Raw genomic sequence first — 27,423 nt, 5'->3', positions numbered from 1 at the left:
CATGATCTCCGGGTTCGTGGGTTCGGGCCCCACGGCGGGCTCTGTGCTCACAGCCAGCTCAGAGCCTGGAGCCTGCTTCAGATTCTGTGTCTCCCTCTGTCTGACCCTCCCCTGTTCATGCTGTCTCTCACTCTCCCAGAAATAAACGTTAAAAAAAAAAAAGAAAATGCCAGAATATGAAACCCACAGAAGACTTGACAGACTTGCATGAGTTTTCCTTTTCTAACTTTTATTCAAGCTTTGTTGAAGTCCATAAGGTCATTGCCTGAGTGCTTAATTTTCCCGAAGTACATTTTATTTATCTATTTAATGTTTATTTCAGAGCTATTTCAGAGCACACGCAAGCGCATGCGAGCAGGTGATGAGGCAGAGTAAGAGGGAGATCCAGAATCCAAAGCAGACTCCAGGCTCTGAGCTGTCAGCACAGAGCCCATCATGGGGCTGAAAACTCACAAAGAGTGAGATTNGCCCCAATACACTACCTTTTTAGTTGACAAAACAAAAAAATCCCCCAAAGGAGTTTTGCTAAAAGTTGGACCCACAATCAGTTCAAAACCTGAAAAATCCTTTTATACTTCATGAAAAATTTCCCTGTCTATCTCTAGGACCTTAAGTCTGCCATTTCATACCTTTCTGGTCTTCGATTTCAATTAGTGATTGGTCTCTTTCAACTAGGATATTATACTTCTTTACTATTATTATACAATTTTAGAACATTTTTAACTGGTCTTTGATATTTGGTGAGGAAAGCTCCCCTTCATTGTTCTTTTTTCAAGATTTTCTTGGCTTTATATACATTTATAAATCCAGCTGAACTTTAGAAATAGTTTGTCAACAACTTTTAAACGTATTTTCAAAGTTTTATTGGAATTGTATTTAATTTGTGAATGTGGAAGAAATGGACAACTTTAGAATACCATCCAGGAGTAGAGACTTCATTTTCATTTACTCAAGTCTTTTATGTCCGTCAGTGTATAGTATTCCTTATTTTGCCCCCCAAAATACTGTCTTTCTAACTGATTAGGCTGGTACGCTGCTTTCCTGTGATTTTGTGTTTATCTTGTCTGGCCATCTTACTTAAGTTTATTAGTTATATTTTTCTTTCCCAATTGATAACCTTGGATTTTTAAGCACATAGTCACACTGACAGCAACAATGACAGCTTGGGCCTATCCTTGAAAGACCTGCAAATAACCAGGAAAATTTTTCCATTGTACTGGTCTTAGACATGGTTTACAGTAAAGACTGACTAAAAATCAATGAATACAACCCTAATAGAAAAATATCAATAACCAAATTGTTTAAAAAACTAAAAACTGATAAATGTATTAAAATGGTAACTTCATTAATACAAATTGAAATAAAATGTTTTTCAGCCAATGATTGCAAAAGAGGATACAGAATATCTAATGTTGGAAAGCATATGGAAAAATTAATGCTCCACATGGAATTATAATTTGGTAAGTCTTTTTAAGGCAATTCAGCATTATCAAAAAATTAAACACACATAATTCATCCAGAAATTTCTAGGAATCTTTACTTTATACTCCAGTTCCAGAATTAAAAATTATACGATGCCTTATGATTTAAAAAATCCTTAATCCCATAAACTGTTCAAGTATACGTAGTTTGTTTACTCAAATATGCGTAATATACAAATAGAATTTATATTTACTGATGTAGCACATGTCCTAAAGAACACATGGACAAAATAAAATTTCATTTTTGTTAACATTTACTTATTGAAAAAATGAGCAGGGAAGGGACAGAGGAGAGAGAATCCCAAGCAGGCTCTGTGGTAAGCAGCACAGAGCCCAATGTAGGGCTCAATCTCATGAACCATGAGATAAGGACCTGAGCCAAAAGCAGAAGTTGGACTTAACCAACTGAGCTACCCGGGCTCCCCAAATTTTAGGTTTTTAGTTATGTAAAAGTATGTATGGTTAAATTCTAACAATGCATAAAATACAATTCTACTTTATTAGAAATACCTCACACCTGTATCTTTATACAAAGATGCTTCCTGCAAATACTAGTAACAACAAAAACACTAGAAACAGCTCAAATGTCAGTCAGCAGGAGTTAAATTATGGTACAATGAAATACCATACAGCTATTAAGAACGAGCTACTACTACTATACGCTGATATGGAAGATGTAAGATTTACTGTCGAGTTAAAATAGGAAGAGGAAGCAAATCATGTACTGCATGTCAGAAAACATTTTTATCTGCATCTAAATGCAGATAAAGATGCATATTAAAACATGAACCCTGATTATACTTCTGCAAGAGGATGAGGACGGGAGACTGAGGACAAAGTTATTTGCTGCATGGATCTTTATTTTTGTATCTTAAATTACAAGTATTACTTTGTAATTCTTTTTAACAGAAAAATGAGGAGCCATGGTATTTACAGTTCTTTGCAACTTTCTAAGTTTATGAGAAACAGGTGTTCTGAGGAGTCTGTTGATTTCAGCTTCTGATAACCAGTTATCGGTTATACAGAGTAGTGAAGATTCGCTGTGCCATGCACAGTGAGAAAGAAAACAGTGATGGTATCCAACAGTTCCAAACATTCTGGTAGAAGCTTAAACACTCAGTCAACGTGCTCATTTTTGTTCTATGAAAATAAAATATCTCAACATTTTAACAGACTCTTCAGTGATCACGAACAAGATTTTACGGTTATTCTTAGATAAGGCAAAAAGATCTAGGTGTTCTTTTGAAGCGCAAGCTTCCCCCAACAAAAGAAAAACAATAAATGGAAAACATCAAGAGGGCAGAAGGAGGGTAGATGAGTGGATCTCTAAGAGCAAAGAACATCCTATTTCCTAGGGATTAACATTTACACAAACACTGACTACACTAATGGAGGCCCTTGTGCACCCTTTATCATTTTGTTTAGTTTAGCTGGACGATGATACAAAACAAACCCAAAATGAAGGAGGGGACATGGCTACTATCTATGCAACTCTTCCAACTCTCAAGTCACCAGTATATCCAGACATCTCTATGTCCTGGCTCACTGGGATTTCCCAACTCTGAAAATCCCACATTACAACGTAACCGGGCTTGAAATCTTACAGAAGGGATTCATTGTGTTCAATTTAAATTTAGCCCTACACACAGTAATTTTAAGTAGAAGACACAAAACCAAACTGACAAATCCCAGCAGCACTCATTTTAGATGAAGAAATCAGATGCTCTCCCCCTCTGTACAATGTGCTTCATGCAGAGTTCTACAAAGGGGCCATCCTTCAAAGTCTAGCGGACAAGCAAGCTGAAATACTAAATACTTCAGGACGTAGGACATCCACACGCCAAACAACCAGCAAGGCAGTGTCTACACACACTGCCATCGAACACGTCAAGCAGTTAACCGCACAGTCCTAGCCCAGGTTTTCTCCAAGACCAAGCCATCACAGCCTCCCAGCCAGGCCCACTCCCAGACCGGTCTTGATCTCTCCCCATCTCCCTGAAGCCTGTTCCCAGAACCTAGCTTCCGACACGGTAAGTGATAAAGATGCTTACCAAGTAAGTGAACAAGTAAGATGGCACGTTATTAGAGAAGTGAATGAAGTTCAGGAGGACAAAAGCCCAGCCTGCAGGACAAAGTGTTGCAGAGGCGGCGATCTGGCAAGGGGGCGCCAACGGTTTTAAGCAGAACGACAGGACACATTTTCGTTTTTTGAAAGGTTACCCTGACTGTCCTGAAGAGCTAGGACCATAGGGAGGCACAGCCGGTGTAGCAGCGCAGAAAGTTTTGTCAGTAGCCTGAATGGAATGGTAAGGGAGAAAGATGGAGAGAAGTTAGCAGATTTGGCGGAGGCACAATTATTATGTTTGGTGATGGACTATTTAGGGAGGGAAACGGAAGAGGCGGGAAACTGGCTCAAGAGTGACAGGTGGAACAGAGGAGCTTTGAGGAGGACGACAATGACATCACAGGTCCCGGATGCGGAGTTTATTAGACTGTATAAGAGACAGCCAACTGGAGGTGGTACGGACACCTGGGTGTCTGATTGTGAAGCTCAGGGCAGAACTCTGGGACAAAGGACATCCTCCATGGGTATGCAGGGTAATAAATAAAGTCACAGGACTGAAGTTCTGAAGAATGCTATCATTTAAGGACCCAATCAATGAAAAAAGATGAAAAGGAGAAGTAGAAGCAGGGGCACAGAGGTAGCGAAAAGTCCACAGAATCATGGAAGCCAAGGAAAGAACGTTAAGAACAGAAAAAAAAAATCCAAAAATCAAACCTGTCAGTCATGGGATGACAGGCAATTTCTGTTTCTTATATTTTACTCTATTTTCCTAGGATGCTTAATATACACGTATTAGTTTTTTTTTTAATTTTTGTTTTTTTTATTTTTGAGAGAGAGAGAGAGAGAGAGAGAGAGAGAGAGAGAGATGAACGAGGGAGGGGCAGAGAGAGAGGGAGACACAGAATCCAAAGCAGGCTCCAGGCTCTGAGCTGTCAGCCCAGAACCCAATGAGGGGCTTGAACTGAGAGATCATAACCTGGGCGGAAATCAGCAGTCAACCAACTGAGCCACACAGAAAAAAAAAATTTTTAAGAAAAACTGTGTAAAATGTCTGCTATAGTATCTCCATGAATTAAAGAGCTATAGTTGGGGCCCCAGTTAAGCATCTGACTCTTAATTTCGGCTCACGTCAAAAGCTCACCATTCCTGTTCCTGAGCTAGAGCCCCGTATGGGGCTCTGGGTTGACAGTGCAAGCCTGCCTGGGATTCTACCTCTCTCAAATAAACTTGAGAAGGAAAAAAAAGAGCTACAGTCTACAATCCACAGGACATGTGTTTTGAGTTCCTTTTCTGGGTCTGGTGATCTATCTGCTCCAGCTTCATGACCAGTGACACACATTGCTCGGCCTCCTGGCCAAGGTCTAGAATCCCAGCAGAGCTGGCTGGCCTACACACCCATGGGTCCAGTGACCCTGGGTTCATTAGCATATTGTTCTGATCAAATGAGCTAACCAGTCACAGACCCTGCCTACTTTGTCCCACTTCCCACAACTAATGCTGAACTTCCCCAACTCTGCACCATTTCCTATAAACAAGAGATTGCCTATAAACACTCACTCAGATACGGGAGGTGCAAGGCTCACAAGAAATGTTTGTTTATTGCCTCTAAAAAGGACTTGTGTTTATATACAAGGTACCTGCCCCAGCAAGCAGAAGTGTATCATTAATGAAGATGAGGGTAGTCCACTGAGTCAGCATAGTTAGTAACCAATGACTTGTCATTCTAATGACACAAAAAAAAAAAAAAAAAGGGGGGGTATGACCAAGATATATCTAGAGGTCAAAAAGGATGTAAGAAGTAATAGTCTAACCTTCTACCCATCTTTCTTGACCCACAACACCATTTTGGCATATTTTACAGGTTTTTATAATTTTTATTTTAGAGACAGTGAGTGCACGAGCGAGTGGAGGAAAAGGGCAGAGGAGGGGATAGAGTGAAAATCCCAAAGCAGCCTCCAGGGTGTGGAGCCTGATGTGGGTCTCAATCCAACGACCCTGCGATCATGACCTGAGATGAAACCAAGAGCTGGACACTCAACTAACTGAGCCACCTGGACGTTGTTTTGTTTTAAATGAAGTAAACTCGGGGCGCCTGGGTGGCTCAGTCAGTTGGGCGGTCAACTTCAGCTCAGGTCATGATCTCACGGTTCGTGGGTTCGAGCCCCGCATTGGGATCTGTGCTGACAGCCAGCTCAGAGCCTGGAGCCTGTCTTCGGATTCTGTGTCTCCCTCTCTCTCTGACCCTCCCCTTCTCACACTCTCTTTCTCTCTCAAAAATAAATAAAATATTTAAAAAAATAAATAAATGAAGTAAACTCTACCCTCAACACAGGACTCAGACTCCCCACCCCGAGGATCAAGGGTCACGTGTACTCTACTGACAGAGTCAGCCAGGCACCCCTGTCATTTCTTTTTTAGGTACAGCATTTAAAAGAGAATGAATTTACTTCCAAGTAATTCTTGGGATAAGAAGCTTACCTTTCCAGAAAATTTAAGAACTTTGGATTATTTTGTTCGAGTGGATTTTACTATACTTGGTTTTCAGAGGCAAAGAATCAGAGATGGGGTGCTAAAAATAGATGCAACAAAGTGGAAGGAAAGTACTTGTGAGAGCCTGACTAGCAATTAGCAAAAAGTGGTATCGCCAGTATTAAAATAGGAAATCTGAACCCATTCCGGGAACAAGGTCCTGGACTGCCACAGTCATGTAGCCTCACAGGCTGGCCCAACTCCCCAACAGAAGTCCCGGGGCCCAGTGGACAGCCTTATAAGGCAACCGTGCTCAGGGAGAAGATAAGAACAACACTGAGCACTTAACATTTCCACAGGCCTCTACAAATATTAACTCGTTAGTTCTCACAGTATTCTGGGAGAGCCCGACTAGTAGCATTTCCAAGAGACTGGAGAAGATAGATACCTGACTGACTACAGTTAATTATGCCCAAATGGGTAAGGAGCTGGCAGCTCTCCTCAGGTACCAGGTTCAGGCACACCTCAAGTTGTGTCAGGAATGGAGTAAACGCTTTCCTACTAATGAACAGAAAGAGGAAGACTTTTCAACTTTGACAGTGAGAAAGTCTCCACCTTCCCTCCTCTACCTCCCACAGGGTCTCCAGAAGATTCCAATCCTTAGAATAAATAAAACTCCTGGGGCGCCTGGGTGGCTCAGTCAGTTAAGCATCTGACTATTGGTTTCAGCACAGGTCATGGTCTCATGGTCTCAAGGTTCTTGAGCTGGAGGCCAGCATGGGGCTCTGCGCTGACAGTACAGAGCCCACTTTGGGTTCTTGCTCGCTCGCTCTCTCTGCTCTTCCCCCCTCAAAAATACAGTAATTAAGACTCCTACTTGAACAACCTAGGAAAAGACACACGCACGGAGTAAAGACATGGCATGTAAGAAGATAGGAGACTTGCTTTCCCAGTTGGTTTTCAACCTCCAAGGGGGAAACTTAACATCCATCTCTTTACCTTCACGAATATATTTGGCAACTGTGATTATAGTGCCTGTAATAAGACCACTATACAGGTTGGAGGGGATTAAGTGGCCTTGATTATTTTAGTTAAGAAAATTTCAATGCAATTGCAATCAAATGTTCCCTGACAATCTAAACTATATGACATCTTGTGGCCAGGTGCCGGAAATATACAAGAGTACAATTTTATGTGTGCATGTGCGGGCATATACATTTTTAAGATCACCTAAAATGTAATCTCTGCTAAAATCTAAAGTCTACACAATAGAAGACCCTTAGCTTTGTTCGCTGATCATCCCCCCACTGCCTACTGTGTGTCCAGCACAAAGCCAGTGCTCAATATGTATTTGCTGAATAGTCTTAAAGAAATGAGCTCAACATCCAAACAGACATAGATACACAGGAAAGAAGTACATACAGTAGGTAGCACATTCAGTAGCTAAGTCAGAGACCGACATAATCATCCTATGGAAGGGAAAACCCACAGGGTAAGCCTGGAAGAAAAAAAGTATAATACAAGTGCATGGAGAGGCTGGAAGAGCGCACTTTAGGCACTAGAAGATCAGGGACTTGCAGGTAGAACACCTTTGTAAGAAACACAGCACCCAAAAGGTGGCAACAACTTAAATGGTCATCAACTGATGAATGAATAAATGTGGCATACAGCCATACAAAGAAAATACGATTATTCAGCCATAAAAAGGAACAAAGTAGTCGAGGCACCTGGCTTGCTCGGTCAGTAGGACACCTAACTCCTGATCCCTGGGCCATGAGTTCAAGCCCACAGGGCATAGAGATTTCTTTAAAAAACCAAAACCAAAAAAAAGCGCCAATTCATGCCACAACATGAACCCTAAAATATCATGTTAAGTGAAATAAGTGGGACCTGAAAGGACACCTACTGTATTATTCTATCTGTATAAAATGTCCATAAATAGGCAAATCAATGGAGACAAAAGTAGATTTGCAGTTGCCAGGGGCTGGGAGGCGGGGTTATTGAACACAGGTTTGGGTGTTTTGTTTTTTTTCCTTGGATGAGGGGAGGAAAAATGTCCTTAGAGTCATGATGGTTACACAACTCTGAATGCACCAAACCCTTACTGAATTAAGGATGCATTTTAAGCTGTGAACTGTACCTCAACAGTTATTAAAAAAGAACACTAGACTAGCTGCTGGGTTGGAGGCTGAGAAGCTCTGCACAGAGACAGAAAGCAGACAAGTTTGCAAATGCAGGGAAGGGCCTGAGCATGGGGAGCTTTCAACGTCCACGAGAAAGAAATCTGGATCTTACCCGCTAAGGACAAGAAAGATGGTGATGGCCAGAGCTGTCCAGTCTTCAGAGCACTTTCACATACATCAAACCGTTTTGATCAAGGAATTTGCAAATGTTTTCAGATGCTAGTTGATCTACAGAATATTGCGTTTGGAAGAATCATCTGCCATGAGTGTTGAATGGACTAGGGATGAGAGGAAGGCACTGAAGGCTAGGAGTGTAATTTAGAGTCCAGACAAGGGGATGGAAAAGGTGGGAAAGATTATGGCGTGAAGTCCACAGCAACCCAGATATTCTGGAACCAGAGGCGTTACGTACAACTGGGTGACTCACGGCCTGGAAAATAAGTTGCCACATTACTGATCACTGAGGATCTGGGCAAGTCCCGTATCTCAAATTCCTCTGTGAAAGCAGAATCCTAAGAGGCACTAGGTTCAAGAGACCTCTTGACCTCTTTGGAATATACTTCTCTGAAGAATATTCCTTCCAGGCTGGCAATGAAGTTCAGCATAAAAGGACAGATTTTGAACTAACTGCTGTAGCTTCAAATCCAGGCTTTGGGATTTATTAGTGACCTAGAACAAGTTATTCACCTCTCTCTGAGCCTCAGGTCCTCGCTTGTACATAAGAAATAACGGTGGCTGGCACCCACATGACAGAGTAAAAACTAAATACAAGTAGTGATGTGAGCAAGGTCTAGAAGTAAACAAGGTCCCCTTGTTACCCAACTATAATGCTCACATCACTTATGTTTAGTTTTATTTAGTATTTTTGAGAGAAAGAGACAGAGCAAGGGAGGGGCAGAGAGGGAGATACAGAATCCGAAGCAAACTCCAGGCTCTGACCTGTCGGCACAGAGCCCAACGTAGGGCTCAAACCCATGAACCTATCAGATCATTGACTCAGCCTCCCAGTCAGCTCTGCTATGCTTCTTTATAGCACTTACCAATTTGTGATCTACTTGTGCTTTTATTTGTACAATACACACTTCCCCACCTCAAAGTTCCAGAAAGTCAAGGACAATGTCTGCTCCCCACTATATCACCAGGGTTCAGTACAGGAGGTCAGTATCTGTGGAATGACTCACCTAGGAATTACACATTTGGTTTCTAAAGCCAAGACCCACTATGACGGATAAGCTGCCATGCTATCCTGAATAGCAGTACGAAGACAAAAAGAAACAAGTAGGGTCATGGAGTAAATAGCTGCATCAAGGAAGTGAAAGGCAAAATAGTCAAAGAGGACAGTCTGTTCTAAGCCTAGTTAAAAAAAAAAAAAAAAACACTTAGGATATTGGCAGTGGGTTCTGCAGGTCGTAGATCTATCATCTATGGAACAGGCATGGCTGGGGAAGCCAAGGACAACTGACAAATACAAGTTCTTTATAATATCCTGATCTTTATCATTCAATTATTCATTAAAAATTAACAGCCAGTAAGATTCCTCCTTGCCATGTAAATACACCCACATTCATTCCTACCTGCAAACATACATGGTGATTCCTACCCCAGTTCAGTGCCCGTTTCTACCTATTTCAAGCTATTCAATGCCTACCTATTCAATGCCAGGTCATTAAGGCTCAGCTCTTTCTTCCACAAAGCTTGTTTTACTCTCTCTCATCCACACTGATCTCTTTGAATTTCTAAGCCCAGTCTGTATTACTCAACTTGTCAATTTATATAGGAACTCGTATTTTCCCATTGTTTTTCTGTGTTGACTAGGTCTTTCCAAGTAGGAAAGGAAGTCGGCAGGAAAACTGCTTCTCGGGAACCCTTCTTCATCCCCACTGAACGGCCAGTACAACACTGGGTTCAAGGCCGGTCTTCAACCAGGACTAATGACTGTACCCCAGGGGAGATGAACCTCTTCACTGAACAATGTTCCCTTCACCGACTCCTTCGCCAGCTGTCAACTGAAATCAAGGCGGCCAGGAAAAGGCGGCACGTTTTTATTTGCAAAAGACTTTCCAGCTCCTTTGAGAAAGGCATTACATGCATATAAATTCAGTGTTTCATGACCTCCATGGGAATTTACCCTGAAAGACCGTTAGATTAAGCGCTAAATGAGATGCAAATTCCATTCATATGTAAGAGTCAGGATGAGTCAAGACTGAGGTTTCCATTACATCTGCTCCTTTCCTAGAGTCACACTAAGAACATGTGTGTAGGCTTGGTGGAGGGTGTGTGCTCCGCAGGAATGTTCTGTTAACAATTAAAGAGGCCTTGTGGGCCGAGGTTGCCCTGCCTGTACAGGGAGCCCTTAGTTTTGCTCTTCAGTGCTTTGGCTCTGGCTACGTTGTGGGCACCCAAAGTGAAAACCGCCCCTGTGGGAAGAAGGAGGTGCCCTGATGGTCACTTGAACCGAGGAATACTTGGAGCAACTTAGACACTGGAGCTCCAGACCCTCCTCAACTAGGAGAGGAGGAAAAACATTCACTCCAGCAGACGCACTGCACAGTCCACACCTAATAAAAGACATGGTTTTAACTTGATAAAAAGCTCCTTCCACGGAGGTCATCAGTTAGCTGTCCTCCAAAACATCAAACTTCCCATTATGTCCAAGAGTATCTCCATCCTCCAGAGCACCACCCCCCGCCTCCCCCCGACACGGTCAGAAAAGCAGAGACAGAGACAGGTCAGATCTACCAGTTCTGAGAAACAGGGTTTCCACAACGTAATGAGATGCATCTTACAACTCCGTTTTTAACTGGCGGTGTTACTGGTTCACCTGAAAAATGCTGGAAGTGATGCAGTGAAAGTCTGCATACATGCACACAGAAGTTTATAGCCAGCAATCAAGGACCTAATACACAAAGGTCACAAAATCAATACTTTTCAATGTGTTCAACTGAACTCAAGAAGGACAGCTCCAGATATGAAGCATTTTATTTTAGTGCCTGCAGCTGTAGGAGAAACAATCGGGAGAGGTCTCGAAATGGGGTGGGGTTTTTTTGTTGCTGTTTAAATCGAGGTGTAACATCCAAGTGTTGTACAGATCAGACTGGAATATTAATGACGAATCACACAACACAAACGTGGAAAAACGCCACAGTGGAGAAGCAACCTTTCAAACATTTAAAAACTGCAGGGGTACGGGATGCAGGAAAAAAAGAGGCCTGCTGATAGTCTTTGTGGGAGTATAAATTAGTACAAGGTTTCTGAGATTTGGCAATAAACATCAAATGTCTTAAAAAGAATGCATGCCCTTTGACCCAGAAATTCCAGTTCTAAGAGTTTAGGCTTCGTGATTTCCTAAGAGTGCACACAGATTCGGCTAGGAGGATGTACAGCACTGTTTATACCACAACGCTGGAAACAAGCTCCATAAGGAATGGGTAAAATATATTAAGGCACATCCTTATGGCATAGTATAAAAAATTAAAAATAAGGCAGCAGGGGGAAAAAAGAGAGGCAGAAGAAATGTACCCACTGGCACACAAAGATGTTCATGACATAATGCGAGGTTGCAAAAAAAAAAAAGAACGTAAACACTTTCATAGTATGATCTCATCTTTGTTAACATAGAGGGGAATATGCCTGTACAGTGAAAAAAGGATATAAGAAAAATACATACTGAAATAGTAAACTAATTATGGAGAAAGGAGTTCTTTTTTCCTACCTGATTTGCTGTTGGGGGGGTGGGGAGGAAGAGAGCAGGGATGATAATGTGGGTGGAATTTATTCTCCAATAAAAATAAAATTAAAAAAAAACTTGGGACACAATGCAATCCAATTAGGTGAACAAACTGGCTTAGGAGTCTTAGGAAGGAAGCTCAATGCTAAAAACCAAAAAAATTAAAAATCCAATGGATTCATTACCGTTATTTTATTTTAATCTCCAAAATAGAAGCAATACATTACTACCCTTCCTCTGAGGAATGTTGGGGAAAACAAGCAATAGAATTAAGTGCGTAACAGGATTCAAAATATGCAAAAATATCCCAAGAGGAAATCTTTTGTACACTGAAGCTACCCTGTGGCCCAATGCTGAAGTGGGTACTACAAATCTCTAATACAGTGACGAAAAATTACATTAATATCCTCGTGCTCCCAACAAAGGCAAACCACCTCAGGACTTTACAAGGAACAATATGCTTACTCTTTATTCCATCCCTATAGGAAACATTTCTTCTGAAAATTAATCCATTAGCAATGGGGAGGAAGGAGAGGTAGTCATGGCAGTCTTTCCAACGAATAGGATTGCAATTTGTTTGGAAAATCTAACGCACATCAGTTTTATGGAGAGACTTCAGAGAGCCCTGGAAAGAGTGGAAGTCACACTAATGGATTTTTAAGTTTATTTTGAGAGAGAGGAAAAAAAAAAAAAAAGAGAAAGTAGGACAGGGGCAGAGCGAATCCCCAGCAGGTTCTGCACTGTCAGTGCAGGGCCCAATCCAGAGCTCGAACCCAAAAACTGCGAGATCACAACCTGAGCAAAGTCACTCAACCGACTGAGCCACGCAGATGCCCCCACACTAATGGAAGAGCATCCAAGCTTTGCATCTGCCTTTATTAAGGAATAAGGAAAAACAAAGCAACGCTTTTATTGTGGACTTCAGAATAAGCTCATACCAATAGATTTCTCTGCACAACCATGACCCATGATATACAACAAAATAAAAAAGCAATTTTCATGTTGATTAAAGGTATGTGGGGCTTTGGGAATGGAGAAGGGGAAATTGGTAGTTAAAACTTCCCAAATGTATATTTGCCCAAATCAGAAATTCACAATATTCAAAAGCCCATAAGCGTTTGAGTCTTTGCTCCCTCCCCACGGACTTTTGTTTTTGTTTTTAAGATACAGAGTCAGCAGGATGGGTGCACTATGACCAAATGGCAACAGATGCTGGTCTTGCAGAGGGCAAGACACTTCCCTTTGATCATCCAAGAACACGGAAAGAAAGCACAAACGTCCCTGGGTCAGGCCATTTTCACTTTGCTTCAAGGTTTATCAAGTCGTTGCAGGAATGTGAAGAGTCACATAAAAAGCTGTTCCTTTACCCAGCAAAATCTGATACACTCCACTCCTGAATCCATCTATACTAAGAACTAACCTATGGAAAGTACGGCTTGGAAAAGTTTAGTCTCAGTCACCATGCTTGCAAGGCTGATGCAGAAACCGTTGAAGGCAAAGAATTCCAGTGCCCTGTGTTGCGTATTTATAAGCAGTTTACATGTAGAGGGGTAGATGATCACTGGTAGTTTTATCTTTTCTTTGTAAAAATAAGTGACGGTACCATAGATAATAAATGGAAAATAGCAGATGCTTTAAAAATGAAAAACACATGCCAAGTATATATTGTATTTAAGCTTCCAAAAACCTCTAAGTCAGTATAGATCTCCCACATCTGCAAATGAGTAACACCACAACAGTAACCTTTCTCAAAAGTTTATTGTATTAAGAAAATGAGAAAACCTACCAATACCTCAGACACTGCAAGTCTCCATGAGAGTCATTTTTCCCTGTAAGCCCCGGAATTTGCAATTACAGTGACCAGGTCTCTTTTAAACGATACTACACACCTCAATTCATAATTAAGATACAGTCTTCTAACATTTGTTACGTGAACAAAGCCCTTTCACACCAGGATCAGAGTAGCAGCTTGAACCTTCTCTTATTCCGTTATCTGGTGCTATAAAAAACCATCTCTCTACCCCTAGCACACCAGTGCCCACCAAATACATATAGCTAAAAATACAGCTTTTCTAACAATATAGCTAACAATATAAAGCCCCCAAAATAGTAACGTAACCAATGTTCTTTGAAAAGATGTGTGTGTCGTTTGTGTTCTGAAAACTAAACCACAAAACCATTCTCAACAAAATGTGTGTTTCTAATTATTAGTGGGAAGATTTATATTCCTGGAAAAAAAAAATGGTGCGCCTGGAAGAGAAGTTCAATGTAGCAAGTCAGCAAGAATTTGTAAAGGCAAAATAATTTTGATAAGACATACTACTTTGTCAGCAATATAAATTCAGGATACTGCTGTACAAATCGTGGTATAATGAGCGGTCACTTTAAAGCTAGGTGACGGAGGCTTCCAAAACAGGGGCCTTGCCCCATATTTCTTCACACGGGCCCCCGCTATCTAACGTGACAATGATTACAAATCCCCTGTTAGTCAAGAGGCAGAAGTCACTAGCTATTACCGGGTCGTCCCTTCAGACTTAGAAAAATGAAAACAGTTAACACAGTAATTCAAATCTTTATTTATAAACCCACTTCTACTTCCGAAGACCTAGCTCCTACAAAATAAAAAATCTGGTCTCCTCCCTTTCCTCATTCTGTCTTTCTGCATTTTGCTGGTAATGGTTTTTGAAGAGTCCAGATTAAAGCTGAATGTCACAGCGGGTGGAATTCTGCCTAACCTGGCTCCTTCTTGCCTCTCAGGGGTATGAAGCAACACTATCCCCAAAGAGCCACCCTAGGCCCTACTCTTACACCGCTCTGGCACTCACAGTGGCTACGTTCCCGAAGTCTGGGACACTTAGGAGGGCGAGCAGACCAGGGATCTTCTCCTTCCACCCCTCCCCCATGAGGATGGCTAAAGCAGAGATTCATTTCCTAGCTCAGGTTTTCTGCATAACCCCTCCTCAAAACACAAAGACTCAGGATGGGCCTTAAAGAGTCCTTTTGTTTAGAGAGGGTCATTTCCTGCCGTTAGCTCACACCCAGAAACTCCCACCCATTCCTCAAGGGGAAGCATGGATTTTCTTAGTAAAAAACAATAACAAAGCAAAACAAAATTTCAGGCTTAAATCCCCCACCCCCAATGCAGCCCACCCCCTACACCCCTGATGGGGCTGGGCTGGCAAGCCACTGCTGCCTTCTCAACCAGGACTCTAGGAACCAAAGGGGAATAAAGCAGAACACTGGAGTGGAGTTACAATTTTTCTCAGGCACAGCAGGCGTTATCTGTCCAATCCCCACAATTTAGCTGGGGAAAGGAGCTTAAATGTCAATGCAACCAGCTTATACACTTGCTCTTGGTCCCTTAGCAAATAAAAAATTTTTAAAAAATAGGAAAGTATCGATTTGGTCAAGGAATAATAAAAAGACTTCTATTGTCCCTAAGACTAATAGACCACGGATGATGATTACATTTAAGAAGTTTGCTCAAGGTCAAGTGTTGGGACATAAATGCCATAAATGGGGATAAATCCAACGGCCAGCCTGCACTTTCTTGAGTGCATTAGTATGCTCAGTTAACTGGCAGTCTGATGACCAAAGTAATGACGACTTATTTTTTTCTTCCTGAAATGTCATCTGTTCTGCTTTACAGTGAATAAAAAAAGTTTTGAGACCAGAAGGCTGACTTGTAGGTAGATATTGTGTCTGAAAGCTGCCTCCTCTGTACAGGTTCACAAAGCCCAGATTAGGCGTTCCCTCCCGGCAACCCATACAGGTGCTTAAAGGCTGGATTCGTCCAGCTAGAGCCTGGGTTATCCTGAGCTATGCCTTTTGTAGCAAAAGGAGGAAAGCACATGGAGCTAGAGGTTAGACTAAGTCAAAGGACAGAGTGCTAAGTCTATCTCCAAATCAATTCCACCTGAGTTGCTAACATTAACCCTTAACAACCTCATAGACACAACTGCAGAACAGGAATCCAATTCATCCTGCCCTACTTTTTACTGATCACTCCATGTGAGGCCCACATCTCACTAGTGGGCCTATGGAATCATGTGCTAGGTTTCCATTCTAACTAGACAAAGGCAAAGATTCCTTTTTGTGTGCAAAACCGCTACATACCCCTGCACCAAGGACCTAATCACTTATCATCTGAAATTCCTGGCTTAGAAACTAATAGAAGACTGTTAACTAGCTGGAAATAAAATAAAAACTTACAATTTCTGTCTTAAAAGCAGGTGCTGACTTTCTGATAATTAAGTGGGGATAGGCATCCAGCAACGATCGTCTTGAAGGTAGTAATTAAGATGTAATTCAGAACTGGTGGAAAATGTTTAAGACTACATGATACACTGCACAGGCCTCAAGTTTGACTGGCTGGTTCGTATTCCAGTCATTTAACGTATTTATTGGGCAGTTCCGGGCACTGTTGTAGACACAGTTACAGCCTTAACAACACAGAGGTCCCTGCTGCCTAGGAGTAACGTTACGGGGGAGAAGACCAGTACATAAGGTAGGATCAGTAATTAAGAACTATCTGGGAAATAAAAGAGCGGTAGGATAATGATTGGGGAATGTGGGGTACTTTAAACTTGGAGATCAAAGATTTCTCTGGATAATATCTAAACGGAGATCTCCATGAATGACAACGATGTGGCTGCCTTGTAAATATCTGAATGTAGAGGTTTTTCAGGCAGACAGGAGAGCAGGCACAAAGGCCCTGAGGCAGGAACAAGTTTGGCAAGTAGGAGATACCTAAATAAGGCCCAAGCAACTGAAGCATAGTGAATGAGGCTGTGATTCCTGGTAGATGAGGTCAGAAACCAGCAGGGCCCAGATCACATGAACCTCGTGCACCACTGGAAAAATTTTAAGCTCTCACCCACTGGCAGTAAAACTGCACACAAATTACTTAATCTCTCAAGAGCCTCAGTTTCTTATACCTAAACCATGGGATGATAAGACCTCATTTGGTTTGTTCAAGTACAGCATTTAAGAACAGTAGGCACGACTCCGTAAACGCCTAATGAATGTGCAAAAAATCCATAAAGGCTTTTACAAGTTTGATTATCTTTGGATATGCACCTGATCAACTCGCCAGTTTTCTTACACCTATTAAGACGGAAAAGGAAATTTTTGCAACAAAAATCATCTCCACGTTCGTTAGCTCTAACAGTTCCTTTGCTCATCACCGGGAAAGAGCTAGGAAGCTCTGGAAGGGAAAGAATGGCGCTTAGAGCGGAGGGAGGAAAGGCAGAATCAGACCAGTGACTTGGCCTAGTGGCGGCCTCCTGGACTCCAACACTTCACGCATTCCCTCCTGCTGATAAGCAAGGCTCGAAGCAATTACCAGCGTTTTCAGTCTCCAGTCATCCAGCATCCCTGGACAGGCACGGGACAGAAGTGTGTGTGCGTGTGCGCCCATGTGTGCACGTGTTTGTGTGTACGCGCACACTCGTGAGTCCAGTGTGAAAGAGACAGAGACCCTTACCCAGCCCCCAACACATCCTGTTGGCTTAGAGGGATACTGTATTTAAAAACAGATGCCTCTTTGGAAACTCACACATTTAAGTCCTGTAACTCACACATGCTGGGTAAAGTAATTGCACTTCCGCAGCACTTCCCCTCTGCGCACAATGGAAATTCTGGTACTTCTGTAATAAGGTAGCACTTTCTGGGCTGTACCTTCTCCCGAGAGGCCTCCACTGCCCATCCCATAGGTGGGCAGAAGAGAAATTCTCACAGAACAATCTTGTAGATTCAAGGAGAATCATTTTTTTAATCTCTAGGATTTCTCTTAGGATAATGTTGGCCACCTACCTGTGGACTAAGGATTCGGGAAGAGCAGGGGAACGTCATTTAAAAATCAACTCAGAAATAAAGGGGTGGAGAGTAGAAACTGGTCTCTTACTTGCATGGATCGGTGAGACGTTACCTCAATTTTCAGGCTCCAGGATTTCTCAAAAATCTCTAGGGCCCACAGGACTGAAGGAGGCAGCTTCAGCATTCCTTCAGCATTTTAAATTTGTGTAACAATACTGTGTTACAGCCTGGAATTTGGAACGTTCTTCCTGGTGTGACTCGCATTTATTAGGGCTATTTCCTGGTTTCCTCCAGTATTCTACATTAACGTGCATCATAATGGGTACAGCAGGGTTAAAACCTATGGGAAATACAAATGCAGATGGTGGTTTTTCGTAAAATTCCCAGACCACCTTTCTTTCTTACATGGGTGGACATTCAGCTGTGAGCAGCAAGGGCAGCAAACTTTTAAGAAAGCACTAAATGGATCAGTCGAAAATATGACCCACAGAAGAGGGGAGTTCAAGGATCTGCCAGAAGGCTCATTTTACTCTCCCCACCCAATAAAGTTAAAAAAAAAAAAAAAAGAACTTGACATTTTTTCTTATAAAAACACGCCTCTCTATAGGTCCCAAATCCATCTACAAATCTTAGTGTAGCTTGATTTTCCCTTCTAGTTGAGGCACAGGGTTGGAAAAAGTTGGAGTAAAAGCCTCAGAATTAATACAAATTGTAGATGGAAAGGACTTCCAGAGACTGTTGCTGAAAGCCAAAACAAACAACAACAGAGAAGTGTAAGGGAAATACTATATATGCCTAAATTTTTCTAAGCTTCCCCTCCCAGTCAGGCTTTCGGATGGATCAGCACACTGAACAGTATTATGCTAGAACCTAGGCAGATACAGAACGCATTTTCAGGTCCCTAAATTAAGAAGTGCTTTAAAATTTTTGCTTCAATTTTTCCTGTGGATTTCCAGCTCTCCTCTCTCCAAAGTTTTTGTTTTTATACACCTTCGGGTGTTGTTCACTTACTCTTGAGTTGCCCACCCTTACAAGGTTCCCCAGGAAACGGAATCCCACGCCTCTCCCACTTTTCCATGCGCTCATTCTCGTCACCCCCCTTTTCAATTACCGGCCACGTACTCTCGAACTGTTCTGAAAATTGTCAAGAACAGACCTCTCTTCTGCACCTCAAACCCCATCTTCACCTCCTCATGGCCTTTTCTTCCTCCTCCCCACCTTTCAACCACTCAGTCTGCGGTTTCAACAAATACAGCCACCGTGTTGCTGGTGGTCCAAGGAGAAACTCAAAAGGCTTCATGAATGAAACTCCTAGTGTTCGTTCCCTCTGCGGACAGTTACTGAGGCCTCAGAACAACTCTGGGCTGAGTCGCACCAACAGCCACTGCCTGGAGACAGGAGCACCCGCCTCACTAATTCCTTAGCTCTTCCAACCCCCGTGGCATCCTTCCCCACTGTAAGGTCCCAGGGTGCCAGGTCCCTGCTGCACAGAACGCCAGCTCCAACCACAGAGTGGATTCCGATTTCCTGGCCGCGAAGGCAGGCTCCTCTACCTTCTCTCCCACCAACGCCTCCCTTGCCTCCAGCTTCATCCTTAACCACCCTTCCTCTCCCTGCCATGCCTCGCTTGCTCCCCCCAAAAGTTCTTTTAAGCTTCTGTCTTCATACAGGCCGATCTTCCACCCACGGTCTCAACCCCTTCCTCATTTCACAAAATCTTGAGAATCTGAGCTCACAGGTCACCTCTGACACAACCCCTTCAGTGTTGACTGTGCTCCCAACTCTAATTCCACTTGAACCCCATGCTTCGTTCTACGGGTTTACCCACGGCCGCCAGCACCACGACACCCTGGAGCAGCGGAGCAGCAGAAGCCAGCTCTCCTAGGCCCTGGCACCCTCAGAACCTGTGCCCAAGGTCCCCTCCCTATAAAAAGACCTTCACCAGGGCGCCTGGGTGGCTCAGTCAGTTTAGTGTCCGACTTCGGCTCAGGTCAGGATCTCACGATTCGTGGGTTCGAGCCCCGCATCAGGCTCTGTGCTGACCGCTAGCTCAGAGCCTGGAGCCTGCTTCCGATTCTGTGTGTGTCTGTCTCTCTCTCTGACCCTCCCCTACTCATACCGTCTGTCTCAGAAATAAACCCTTAAAAAATTAAAAATAAATTAAATAAGAAAACATTCACCACCATCATATCTATCTCACCAGGAGCAGGTAAAATAATGTAGTATGCGTATAAAGTGGCCATTACCTGGTAAATACGCAGAAGTGAGCAGTTAGGACTTCTTGCATGAATGCATGAAAAAGATTTCTAAGAATTTCAGAAAGTCAAATATTCCAGTATTTTTTTTTTATAGCAGGAAAAAAAAAAAAAAGACAACCTAGGCAACTAAACTGTGATAAGCTCAAACCTGCAACCTTCTCCAGGATGGAGCCTTGCCCCTACCTCAATGCACTGATGGGGTTTCAAATATTCTCCCAGTATTCTTTAAAGACCGGGATGTGAGTGCAGGGAGTCATTATCCAAGTTACCCCCACACATCAGATAAACTCGTCAAGGGAAGACATCCTCCTCTCAACAGCATCAATTTAAATACCTGCTCCTAGCTGGCCGCCAGCCCACTGAGCCTGCAGACACTTTTGCTCTAGCTATTATTAAGGTTCATTCCCCTCATTCCTTCCTAAGTTTTTTCTTTGACCAAAGCAAGCACTGTTCAAGAGGAACATTTGCATTCCCTTTCCCCTTCCCCCAGGCAGACACTAAGGTGCCAAATGAAACTGAACACAAACATTCCAAAGTGGCTGTCACACAGAGCGGGCTGGTCTGGGAACACAGGGAGCTCCATGCTCTCCCACCTAACCAAAGCTTCCAGAAGTCTGTGTCCAAAAGGTCAAATGGAGTTCCACCGCACAAACCAAATGCTAATGGTGAAAACCCAAACGCACCCCAAAAGAAGCAGGCCCGCGGTGGCTGTCAGACGTACGAGGCTCGCTCACCTACGCACTCAGGTGGAGGCTGTGGACAGCAGGTGGAGGTAGGATTCCCCAGCGGCTCCATCCACAACTTCCCTAAATCCCCCAGCAGGCAATGGACCTCAATATTAAACAAGTGGCTGCTTATTAACAGCTTACCCACACATAGTTATGACCACCAACCCTACCAATGAGGGTTATTTCGTGTTTATAAACTAGGAATTTATAAAGCATCCTATGTGCATATACGTGGAAGTGTGGGGTGTGGCATTTACCTGGTATTGCGGTACTANGTGCTCACCCCCAAAGTGCCCTCCTCCATGCCCATCCCCCCCTCCCCCCCACATCCATCATTGATCTTTTTTAAAAATTACATGAATGATTAAGGAGTTAAAGGAATAGTACAAAGTTAACTCCTGCTGGAATTCTAAGAAAACCATCTCTCTGGAATGGAACATTCAGGTGATGGTAGCCTGTACAATGTAGACTGAAACTTGGCTCCTGCCTTGAAAGCAGCTCAGGCTAGATCAAGAGGGAGAAGATGGTTGAAGCAAATCATTTACGGAGCACAGGGGACATTAGGGCAATCCTCAATGTCAGGTTTGGACTCTGTTGTATACAGAAAACAGATCAGTACTCAAGGACCCATCAGCGGACCGAGCAGTATAGTAGCAGGATGGATGAAGACAGCATGTTAGGACACGGAGAGCAGCTAAACATCACTAAAATGAGCCAGGATAAAAGGAATGAGTGAGATAAACACTACAGAGAAAGGCGACAAGGAACAGAAGACTCTGGGTTCCCACAGCAAGGCTTGTGAGCAAAATAAAGTGGTTTTGTGACACCTACAGATATGGCAAAAAAAGTTAACGAAATAGTCAAGGAAAGAGACATTTGGGTTTTTTGTTGTTTTTACAATTTCATTCACATGTTCATTTTAGAAAGCCTAGAAAGCACAGAAAAGCATTGGCAAGTAAATAAAAGTTATCTGCAATCCACCAGATAGTCTTTATTGGTATTCTGCTTTTTCCCTATTCAGGGTTTTAGGGTTTTGGTGCATTTTCATTTAAAAATTGGCATCACATGGGGCACCTGGGTGGCTCAGTTGGTTAAGCGTCTGGATCTCATTGTTGTAAGTTCAAGCCCAGCATTGGGCATGAAGCCTACTTTAAAAAAAATTTTTTTTAATGTACTCAGAAGCTGGAAGTCAGTTTCTCCCCTACTGCCTTCAGAGGGAATGTAGCAATGCAGACAACCTAATTCCACATTTCTGGCCCCTAGAACTGTGAAAGAATGCACTTGTTGCTTTGAGGCACCAAAGGAAAAAAAAAAGTATGTATCTGCATATACATATGTATTCTTTAAAAACAGCTTTTCATGGCTTATTCAATTTCAGAAGTTACACCATGACTTACTTAGCAATTTCCTGGGATAAGACATCGAAGAGACTTTATGTCTCTATATGTTCACTATTAGAAGTAACAAATTCACGAACATTACTTTGGCATGGAACGCCCCCCCCCCCCAAGTCCTCCATAAAGCTGCACCAGTTTGTATCACCACTGCAATCTGTACGTGCCCACTTTACTGCCTCATCACCAACACTGAACACAGTGTCCTCGAAGCACAAAATTACGGAGCTGACAAAAACCATCTCTCTACCCTATCAAATCTCTATCCTATCAAACCTTCTACCCAACAAACAAATAAGACTGCAGCAGAGCACAAGGGTGTAGGAGGGAAATTTCAAGACCACTACTGGAAAAACAGTAATTCAAAAGCACATGCCATATTTGCTATACAATGCTCGTGTGACACTTTATTAGGAAATCTTCGCGTTTTCATTTAAAACACTATCACCAAACCCTACTCCAGGGCTGAAACAGGTTTGCTGCACTAGATCCGATTTGGAGTCACAGACACCAAGGTGGTTAAACTGTATAAAACCATTCTGCACTTTGCCCAAGTCATAATGTAGGTTAATCTTAACACCCAATTGAAAACCTGAGGTTGCCACACTCAAGACATGGTACTCTTTCTGTGTGCCAATTAGAGGAAACAATTTTACTTCATGACTCCAATATTTGGGCAAGATTATTATGCACTTTCTTTTTAAGGTTTTTTTTTAAAGTAATTTCTACACCCAACATGGGGCTCGAACTCACGACCATGGTATCAAGGGTTCCAAGCTCTTCTGACTGAGCCAGTCAGGCACTCCATTAAGCACTTTAAAAGCAAAGAGGTAGGGGTGCCTAGGTGGCTCAGTAGGTTAAGCATCCTCCTTTGGCTCAGGTCATGATCTCACAACTTGACTCATGTGTTCGAGCCCTGCATCGGGCTCTGTGCTGACAGCCAGCTCAGAGCCTGGAGCCTGTTTCAGATTCTATGTCTCCCTCTCTCTCTGACCCTCCCCTGCTCACTCTGTGTGTGTCTCTCTCAAAAATAAATAAAACGTTAAAAAAAATTTTTAATTAAAAAAAGGTAAAATTTGGATTAGCTTGTAAAGAACTTTACAGGATTCCCGCCCAACATCTTTTCAGTCATTAGTCCAAAAACGCCAAGTTTTTTTTGCTTTTCCAGTTTTAAGTACAAGTTCAGATCAATTTAAGGAAAAATTGCTCTTTAACACTTAGGGCCTCAATAAAACACCTTTTAGAAAGGATTTGTGATCAGTCTGAAAAAAATACATGATCTGGATAAAAGTAAAAATAAAAAGTTACAAGTTTGTCGGATTTCAAAAAAAAAAAAAGAGACTATTTTGAAAGTTAAGCGACCATAAATTTCTATTTACTGCCAGATAAAGTCTTATATAAAACTCAAGACAAATAATTCAGTCTATTATGTATATATTAATTTTAATAAAGTCTAGTCCCATATAAACTGCCAAAGGTGTTTAAAGACAATACGACAATAGAACTTAATCCAAAATTAGATGCAAATTCTAGGAATTTTATTAACTGCAAAACGATATATAAGAAATTACCTAAGGCCCTATACATAAGCCTTACGAATCTCAGACCCCAGTAAGATTTTGACAACTGGCTTTTCTGTAATGGGACATCTTGCAGAGAAACACACATGTATCGCACATTAGAATCCAGAAAGCCAGATGTACTCTCTCACAGCTAGACAAATCTTAAGAATTTTTCCTCAAAGCTTTAAGTACTATCCAAAGCAGAAGTCTATGTCGTGTCCAAGTTCTCAAACTTCCAACCCCAAAAAGCTGCAAAAATTCTCCAAAATCCTGGACTCTCCAATCTATACAGTCAGAACCAAATACGTACTTTGGCAATTATTTTAGAGTAAGCTTTAAAAGCTCTCAAACCAGGCTAACATGTACTGGAAGATAAGAGGAATGCATTTAAAAAAAAAAAAAAAAAAGAAAGAAAAACCCTTGAATTCTCTAAAGTGGTAGAAAAAGCCTAAATTACCCTTCTGTTCTAGGAAATAAACTATTTTCTCTTAATGATGATTGGACTTGGCTTTTCCAAGTTATCTCAATGGCCACCAGAAACAACACATTTTTCCCTCTTGTCATTATGTGTACATACATTTTATATGTGTGTGTTCTGTTTACTAGAGTCCTCAGCCAAGGCTTTCAAATGTGTTTGAGAACAAATTGCTGATCGCTGGGTGGGCAGGGAAAGGGTCCAGTGCGGTGGTTTTGTATAATGCTGAGCACATTAATGGGACTCACCAAATACCATATTTATTTTACTTGTGGCTTTCAGGGTTAGAAAGAAAAAAAAAAAAAAGAGGTTAGAGTTTATCAAAAACAAAACAAACTCAAAACAGGGAATTTGGGCAAAATTACCTAGATCATTCAAGGCCTATTTATTTTCCTGAATTTTTAACATTATAAACCTTCTCTCTTCATGGCATATCTGTCTCTGCACTGCGCCTCTTGTACGAGTTGGGTTCTGAAATCTTCGAACTCTCCACTTTGCTTTCTAACTGTCTCGCTGAAATGTCATAGAGCCACATGCCATTCCCACCTGAAAGGAACATTCTCAGGGCAACAGAACAGGGAAGACACAGGAACTACACGAAGTTCACCTGTGGCTCTGTACTTGTGCACCTCACACAAAAAGGCCAACACCTCCATCCTGGTGGCAGGGAGGCGGAGATGGGTTAACTAAGAAAAACTGGACTTTTCTCTAAATTTTATCAAGTTAAATACGTTATGGTTCGGGAACATATAAACCTTTTTTTGCTACCTCCCAAAAGCCAAAAAGCCTCTGGGGTGCCTGGTTAACTTTTCCATTTACAGGTGTTCTCGATGGAGTGAGCAGAGAAAGATGATTCTCCATATAAAACATTCGTGCCCTTAGAAACAGATGGCCCAGCTAAGTGAAAAGTGTTAAGTATCTGAAGTAATTGGGGTGTTGGGTGAATCAGATACAGCAAATCCTTAGAGAAGCGCACTGGCCAGTTTTTAAGTTTTATCTCAGGGGTAGGGAAAATAAACGGCAAAGGAGCCCGGTTTGAGAGCTTTTAAAGCTTGCAATTAAGTCTCCATCTCTTTGAGAAAGAAGAGTATCAGCAGTTGTAAAGAAGCAGCACGTAAATAACACTAGCCAAAACAGTTTATAATAAAATGTGCAGTTATCCTCAGGTGTGAAGGCAATTTTCAGCTTACTGCAATCAGGTGGGGTGCCCCCATACAGCTGTGCTACGCGAGTAAAATCTTGTGTCTTGCATTGATTTGCATGGGCTTCATTTTAAAAGTTCCCTTTTCACAAGGGGACAAAGTGCTGGAGGCTTACCCTACGAAGTTAAATCCTCCCCAACATTTCGGTTTCACTATCAGAATCCGGGTTTGTACGCGACACATGGTCTCCATAATCATCTCCACCTCCTAATCAGTTCACCATTCTGTAGACTTTATTATATGCTGGGATCCAATACTTGTAAGAATGCTTTACAGGTCGTGTCCACGCGCATACTTCCTTGCATCTACACGCAAGTTCTTTTTAGAACGTTTAAGAACTCAGCTACGTGGGACCTTAGGAAGTAGGCGAAAAATATGGTTTCTTGGACTTCAGATAAATGGCTTTGTTCCTGCAGATACGTTAACAGGATACGACCAATATCCTAACTACAAGATTCCGAAACCCAGTTAGGGAATGTTGTTTCTACCAAAGGAACGCTCCGCAGCCGCAACTCTTGAGTGTTGTTACGGACGCACCACATAAAATTTACGCTCAGAAGTCAATGTGCTATTAAAACAGCCTCGATGATCGTTTGGTGAATTGTAAAGTTTTAAACTCTTTTATTCTGCTCCCCCCAGCCGCAGCGCCCCTAAGTTTACAAAACCTAATCACCCAGATTCGGGGTCTTTGACTCACCAGAGAAGAATGCAGCTGATGAGTTATCTATTAATTCAAAATGCCTCAGCTGGAAAGATATTTCACCGAGAACTTTTAACACTGAAGGGGGGGGTGGGGGGCAAGGGAACAGAAGGTGTCTCTTAACGAGACCTCTCCCCCGAGTTCCTTACACCACACATACAAACACACCCCACAACTTCCAGCCCGGGTCGCAGAATGAAGTCCTGACCCTCCGGGTCCCAGTAAACGGAGGTTACCCAGGAGTTAGCTCTCGATTCCGCTTTTAAAATCCTACGCAAACAAAGCTGAGCATTAGACTTCCAAAAGTCTCCAAAAAGTACTTAAAGTTACGCAATGTTTGGNGGACACGGGCAATTCCCAAACCTCCGGCTGCAGCGCCCCGGGGCCGGCCGCCCGCTCTCCGGAGAAAGCCCGCGCGGCTGGCGCCCCAGGTCGTACCCCCCGCCGCCCCGAGCCCCCTCGGTACCTCTTCCTCCTGAAGGTTGGCCTCGTTCGGGCTGTTCTCCTTCTCGGCTTTGCCGCCGTTGTTCATCTTCCCGGTCCTTCCTCGCCGGGCAGGGCTGGGGCGCGGGGCTGGGCGAGGGCGCGCTCGCCCACTTTTCCCTTCCCCGGGGGCCGGGGCTNGTGCGCGCTCCAGGCAGGCTCTGGGAAGTACGGGATCCAAACAGCTCCCTTTCTCTCGCTTTCCTCCCTCCCCTCTCTCCTCCCTCTCCTCCTCCTTCTCCCCCCTCCTCCCTCCCTAGACGAGGGCTGCCGGCTTTAGCCCGGAGGGACGGGACGCGGGACGGAGAAGCCCCCCGCGGGAGGAGGGGCTGCGCCGGNCGGGCCAGCGCGACGCCAGGGAAGGGTGATGGGCTACTGCCGTGGGCTTGCTTCCCGCGGGGAGTCGCACCCCTATCCCTGAGGCTGCCCCTCCTTTTCAGTACCGGCTTCCACCCATTTCCTCCCTTCCTAGTTGGCAGCTTGAGATGACAGGATGCGAGAGAACAAGCGACGTCCTGGGGCAGCTCGCTCCGGGCCGGCATTTTCGGGGCACAGCTCAAACCGCCCCCCGCCCCCGCTCCAACGCCGGGTCCTCCCAAACCTCCCAACCTCCCTGCACCGGCCGTTGCTCCCCGTGAAGCTTCACGGGGCCCCCCAGCTCAGGCTCCTCTCGCCGCCCTTATCAGACCTTTCTGGAATTGTTTACCTGGCTGCCTCCCTTACTCTTCTGGAGAGCCTTCCTGCTAGACCACACCGTGCCCTGTTTATCTTTATAATCCCACGGTCATTCAAATTCGCTACCTGGTATATAGGGCCTCCTGTCTACCTATCAATAAATATTTGTTGGCTAAGTGAATGTCCCTCACAGCCCGCCGAACT

At 43.2% G+C, this 27,423-nt stretch overlaps 1 protein-coding gene across 10 annotated transcripts in view; it reads right to left on the bottom strand.

Annotated features, from left to right (window-relative positions):
* The window catches only part of RBPMS (RNA binding protein, mRNA processing factor), a 174,672-nt gene extending 147,994 nt beyond the window's left edge, over nt 1–26,678 (bottom strand). For all 10 annotated transcript variants that reach the window (XR_013337293.1, XR_013337289.1, XR_013337291.1 and 7 more), the window contains exon 1: nt 26,528–26,678. Coding sequence is in view for 7 of the 10 variants with exons in the window: in XM_077772924.1 (XP_077629050.1) it covers nt 26,528–26,593 (66 nt within the window). In the remaining 3 variants the exon portion in view is untranslated. The remainder of the gene's footprint in view (nt 1–26,527) is intronic.
* Nucleotides 26,679–27,423: the final 745 nt, after the last annotated feature.

Source organism: Crocuta crocuta, unplaced genomic scaffold (genome assembly GCF_008692635.1).
Source record: "Crocuta crocuta isolate KB4526 unplaced genomic scaffold, BGI_CrCroc_1.0 scaffold140, whole genome shotgun sequence".
Taxonomy (NCBI): Eukaryota; Metazoa; Chordata; class Mammalia; order Carnivora; family Hyaenidae; genus Crocuta; species Crocuta crocuta.
This window is presented reverse-complemented; position numbering and strand designations above follow the sequence as displayed.